Source organism: Mustela erminea, chromosome X (genome assembly GCF_009829155.1).
Source record: "Mustela erminea isolate mMusErm1 chromosome X, mMusErm1.Pri, whole genome shotgun sequence".
NCBI lineage: Eukaryota > Metazoa > Chordata > Mammalia > Carnivora > Mustelidae > Mustela > Mustela erminea.
The window spans coordinates 92,265,430-92,271,429 of record NC_045635.1 but is presented as its reverse complement, the minus strand read 5'-3'; the positions used below and the strand labels follow the sequence as shown (position 1 = coordinate 92,271,429).

The following is a 6,000-nucleotide window of genomic DNA, read 5'->3' as shown; positions in this document are numbered from 1 at the left end:
CCCCCCGCGTGTAAGGACACCAACACTTTGCCACTTTTCAAGCCCCGGTGTAGATTTGGGAAACGTCCCCGAAATGATAAGCAGCTTGCTGGGGCATAGTTTTAGAGACCAGCTCCTCCTGCGTTCAGCGCAGCGGCTCAGGACCGGACCAGGTGCACTCAGAGGGGCCCTGCGCAGGAGGAAAAGGGTTGCGGGCTTCCAGACAGGGAGGTCAGAGGGTAGCCGGGGTTTCCAGCTCCCGCCCGAGGGATGGGGAGCTCCTAGGTGCATTCCAGCGCTGAGGGGGAGGAGGGGCTGGAGGAGAGGTGCGGTCCCTTTAAGACCCCAACGCCGGCTTAGCCAGAGGAGGGGGGTGCAGTGGGGGCGCTGCGTGATGGGAAAGTCGCCGGCTGAGCCTCACACTTTCTCCCGATTTCTTAACTTTGGGGCCCGCAGAGCAGGAGGAAAGCCGCTGTGCCGGGGCGGAGACCGGGCTGCGGGCTGGCGGCTGCTGCGTGCCCGCGGACTTCCCGCCTGCGCCGGGCGGCTGGCCTCTCCGGCCAAGTGGGGAGCGGACGGCGGGCGGCGGGCAGCGGGCGGGCAGGTGGCCCCGGGCCGCCGCGCCCGCGCCTAAGCTCTGCCCCCGGGAGCTTAGCGAGCCACTGCTCCCTCGTGGTGTGAGGGCGGTGATGTTTTTCCTCCCACCCACTTTTGAGTCCTCCCTCCCCCCTCGCGCGCACTCTAGCTCTCGCCACAACCTGCGAGCCCCAGACCTCGGAGGAGCGCCCCGGGGAGCTTGGAGCGCGTGCACGCGTGGAAGACGGAGCGGGCCAGTGGCCAGGTCAGTGAGCAGTGCCCGATGTCCGATCCCCCTACCTTCCTTTCCAGCTTTTGCACAGGTGGGGTGTCTTCTGTTGGCTCCAGCCGCCCCTGAACGCCCCCCCCCGCGCCCCGCTCTCCCCAGACCTGCCACCCCAACTCGCTGCTCTCGGGTCCAGCTGCCAGGGGCCAGGTTGGAGGTGGGCTGCCAGGCGCCCTACCCGGGCAGGTTAGGGACCTTGGATTTGAACTCACCACTTGCCACTCCCTGCTGGGCTTGCTTATCTCCAGGCTCTAGCGCCCGGGGGAGGCCACTTGGCTAGCTTCTGCAGTCCCCTTAGTTACTGCCTGTGTCCCGAGAGGCTTTTTTTTCTCGCTTGCTGAAGTGCCCTGGACCTGCGGGTGATTAATCTGTGCTAAGTTAATGAAACAGGGTAGCCGAGGCAAGAGGCTCCTCTACCCTCTGGACATCTGTCTCCTTTTCCGGCCCAGACCACTGGGGTCAGAGCTTGTGATGCTGGACTCAGGAAGCAGCACCGTACTGCCAGAGCTTAGGGCCTGGAAAGCCTGCCTTTCAGACCCTCCCGGCTGGCCCTGCCACTGTGAGAATGGGCAGTTGAGTTCTCGGGGCTCCAGGGTGCCCGTTTTGAAGGTGCAGTTGTGGGGAATAAAACGAAATGATGGCTAGCAAGGTGTTTTGTAAGCCAAATGTAAGGCATTGTTTGTCACTCATAAGCGGCAGTGAAAGCACTGACTCTGATTAGAGACACCCCTGGCTAGAACTGCCATTTTCTCAGTAGCCACCCACCACCAGTGAACGGAGCTTTTCTTGTTGGGTGGTGGAGTGAGGAGTGGATCTCAGTGGATGGGCGTGTGCCTGAGACCCCAGTGTCTTCTTGTTGTTTGGCCCAGAGAGAATCACTACCCCCGGGGCTGACCCACAGAAGACAGCAAATGTGAGTTTACAAGGGCAGTCAAGCCTCTTGGGAGGATTAAAGAGACATTGTGGGCAGTGAAGAACTGGCTGCTGTGCTCATCCCTTAGCCAGCCTTTGGGAATGTCTCTTTGGTTCTCTTCTACCCAGGAGACCTCTTCTGAGAAGGTCCGGACTTCTGACACTTGATGGCCCAGATTACCTTGTGATTCCAGCCGGGCAAGGAGACTTCAGTCCCTTTGCTTGCTGCAAATGAACTCTGTGAATGCTTGTTTCATAGAGGTTCCTTAATGGATATACTTCTTTAGGTTCTGACATGTTTCTTGTTCTTCTGTAAGGCCCCCCGGCCCCCTCCCAGTGTTAGTTGCAGGATTTTGTGTTCTTACTTGCTTTCTTGGGTGGGGGCTAGATCCCCCAAAACATGTCTGTGGGCTACTTTTCTAAGTAACCTGTAAGAGAGTCAGTGCAAGTTCAATAGCACAACAGCCCGAGTGAAGCAGAGAGTTAATGCAGAAATAACTCCAGTTAACTGGGTCAAAGTATAATTTGAAAAATTAAGGACAGTTTGGCTCTTTGCAAGTATAAGAGTCGGCATGTTTGCTGAGCAATGCTTGCTTAGGTTTTTTGATGCCGTCCGAACAAATGCCTTGAAACCACCTCCCTCCCCCAAAAGAAAAAGTTACAGGGATCAGGCGACATTGAACGGGGAGGAGTCCTGGGGAGGGAATTCTTCTCAGTTTATATTTCTGCACAGAATACAAAGACAGGACTTCAGATCTTGTAAATCAAAAGTGAATATTTGTAAAGCGATTCATTTTCTGATGTTCTCCATCACAGCCTGGGAGGCCACGCAGACGACAGAAACGCCAAAAGAGATTAATTGCTCTCTCGTCACCAACTTTTCTATTTGCTCATAACATCAGTTGGGACCCAAGAAAAGCAAAAAAATTCTGAGAGCCGTTTTCTTGCCAGCTTGAGTTATGAAGCAATGCTACTGTTCACCGAATCGCCCAACCATTGTACAAGAAAAACAGCCCTGTTGGTTCTTGCATGGGGAGACCCGAAAACTGTGGTTTCAAAAAATACCCCCTGAGATCCGTATGTGATTGTGATAAATTGGATTTCAGCAGTTAGAAAGTCTTTCTCACTCGAAGGCTTGGGGGATAAGCTTATTAAAGTAGGCTCAGATAGAACCTCGCTGGGGTGAGTAGCTCTGTTGGTTTGCTTCAGGGGGACCTGGTAGCTCTCAGAGGACAGAGACGTGCTGAGCGATTAAAGCTGGACCACAAGCTTACAGCGGGGACCAAGATGTCAGAACGATGCTTTCAGGAGGCTAGGAACGTGTCCTACGAAATTTGGCCCTTGTTTAAGGAGCAGGAAGGATCATCTTGCCTTTTTGGCAGCTCTTTATACTCAATATTTAGGTTGGCCCTTCAGAAACCATCAATGTGCTCAGTTCCCATTTGGGGTTAACCCTAGATTGAAATTTGAAGTGTCTTGAACATTTAAATGTTTTCTAGCCATCCACTGGATGGGTTTTACAAATTCTAAAGTCTATGGAAATGACCTGCAGCTGGTCCTGAGCGATAGCAAACCTTCTGTGTTCTAAGGCTCAAACGGCTTAAGATTTCCACTCCTTAGACAAGAAATGCAAGTCTCACACTTTAAAGAATTGTAGTTGCTTTGATGGTCTTCTGCATGGTGGTGCAGTGCGAAAACATTGTCTATATAAATTGGCCTAATGTCCCTTCCGTTTTGCAGTGGACTTCATGTGAGAGCAATATGTCTGACCCGTCAAGGTGTTTAATTGTATCCATTTGCTAACTACATCCATGTTTTCCAACAAAAGTAACTGAACTGTAGATCTTTATAGATCTCTTAGAAGATGCAGGAGAAACATTGACTGATTTACCCCTCCTCCCTGAAGGATTAATAGTAGCAGTAGTCTTGAAGCTAAGATGAGTTAACTTGCATTTCAGAAATTGTTTGTGGGCGCCTGGGTGGCTCAGTGGGTTAAAGCCTCCGCCTTTGGCTCAGGTCATGATCTCAGGGTCCTGGGATTGAGCCCCGTATCAGGCTCTCTGCTCGGCGGGGAGCCTGCTTCCTCCTCTGTCTCTGCCTGCCTCTCTGCCTCCTTGTGATCTCTGTCTGTCAAATAAATAAGTAAAATCTTTAAAAAAGAAAGAAAGAAATTGTTTGGGTCCCATGCCTATTATTTTTATCTTTGTTGTCAAAGGACCCATTTTGCAAACCCATTTCCCTTTTCTCCTGAAGAAAAATCTCTTGAGAAATCAACTCTAATTCTGTTAGAAAGGATGATTTCAAAATTTTTTATTTTCCTATGATATGTCTATAAGGATTTTGGCCTTAGCATTGGATAGGAATGCATGCTCATCTGCTTGAATTCCCACCCACCCCCCCGCCACCGCAATCTTTGCAAGACAGGAGAGGCAAGTGCTCTTTCTCACACAGGAAAACAGTGCCTACACTTAACATAAATTCTCCAGCATTTTTCCCCCCTGGTGAGTCAAAAGTTTAGGCATGGGTGATCTCCATCAGTTTCTGAGAACCTACGTCTTTTTTTTTTTCTGCTTTCTTCTCAGCAGCTTCAATACACCAGGCCCTGAAAGTTTTGAGTGGCCTTTTGCAGTGGCGAAGATGAGAAAGAAGTGGAAAATGGGAGGTGTGAAATATATCTTCTCCTTGTTGCTGTTCTTTCTTTTCCTAGAAGGAAGCAAAACAGAGCAAGTAAAACGTAAGTGTCTTGAGATTAAAAAACATGATACTTTCTTGTAATTTCTTTGCAAATGTGCTTATAATCTGTAGGGATTGTGATTTAGTCCAAATGTGGCCATACAATTGTTCTAAGAGAAGAAAGTGAATGTTACTGACTTATGCGTGAGTTGATAAAAGAATGGGAGCTCTGCATCGGGCCAACTAAATTTAGGGTTGTTTTTCTGATTTTCATATAGTTTTCATCTCCTAGAACACATGACACATTAGCCTATTTTCCCTTTCCTGTTCTAAACTGTACAAATCTCATTCCATTTTACGTAACTCTAGAAATATCTGACAGATGAGCTGGATTTTTTCCCAAATTTCAGACTCTTCAGCAGAGGTTTTCAGTTTATGAAAAAGAATAACACAGAAAAGAAAAAAAAAAAAGAAAAAAAAGTAAGGCAGGCTCTGCCTATTCCCTTATGCCACAAAACGAAGAAGGAAAAAACCTTCACATGAACTGGATTCAGATGAAAAATCCTTTGAGGAAATTGAGATTCCAGGGACCATGAGCAAATTGGATGCTGTTTATTGAAAGAACGTCCCCGCAAAGCCAGGGAATATTTCTAGAAAGTCAGCGATCCGTGTGATGGGCTAACACATTGGAGAAAGCCGAGTGACAGGAAGGGGGTATAATTACCCACGTTTGGGAGATTGATGTGTAACTGTTGACATCGCTGCTCTTGTTAGGAGCTTTCTGCTGAAAGTACGAGCCTCACCTTCTTGGGGCCGCTTGTAGGCCTCTCTGGGATGCACGCTTGCTCTCAATTGGAAGGAAAAGCCATTGCTCGGGTTCCCCTCTTGGGCTGCATCAAAAGAAGCACAAAATGGAGACAGGCCAAGAAGGGCATTCTCTGCTCCACTGAACTTATTCATGAGGAGGAACTGTGAAAATCTTCTTGGTAGGAGCTGCAGCAGCATCTGAAGCCCATCACGGAAACATTTATCTCCTTGATCAGCGGAAGTCGACTATAGCCGGCGTGAGGCTTGCTGACAGGAGAACGGTGCCAAATCCATTCCACCATGACGTGTGTTTCTGTCCCCCTGTGCTTTTCATAGTCCTCTCTGTCTTCTTCCCGGGAGAAAGGGTGCTTTTGATTAGGCTTCTGAGCACAAGTGACCTGTGGTGATATCTAGCTTGATGGGGACATGAGAAGAAGTCTCACAGGGCCCAGGTTTCAGCAAAGAAACTCTGAATCAGTCTCTCTCTCTCTCTCTCTCTCTCTCCTGTTTCCCTCAAATGACCTCCTTCTGCCAGAAAACTCTCCTTTGAGTGGCTGTGATAGGAAAGTTGTCCATTCATCCTCAGCTCCTGTTACAACCCAGCTGGGCCCAAGATCCTTGCTCTCTTAGGAAGAAACTGTTACTGATGGCTTGATAAGGGAAAGCTTGCAACTCTTGGAAGACCATCTCTTCTGGGAAGTCTTCCATAGGTATGAAGACTGGAAGATTACTGTCCACGCAATCTTGAGCTTAATTGACAAACCAAA

At 49.2% G+C, this 6,000-nt stretch overlaps 1 protein-coding gene across 6 annotated transcripts in view; it reads left to right on the top strand.

Annotated features, from left to right (window-relative positions):
- Positions 1-359: 359 nt before the first annotated feature.
- Positions 360-6,000, top strand: part of CHRDL1 (chordin like 1) — a 120,845-nt gene continuing 115,204 nt past the window's right edge. For 4 of the 6 annotated variants that reach the window (XM_032331186.1, XM_032331183.1, XM_032331185.1 and 1 more), the window contains exons 1-2: positions 360-820; positions 4,336-4,487. In XM_032331186.1, the coding sequence (XP_032187077.1) occupies positions 669-820; positions 4,336-4,487 (304 nt within the window). In that variant the 5' untranslated portion in view covers positions 360-668. The remainder of the gene's footprint in view (positions 821-4,335; positions 4,488-6,000) is intronic. The other 2 variants (XM_032331188.1, XM_032331184.1) reach the window with 1 other exon arrangement.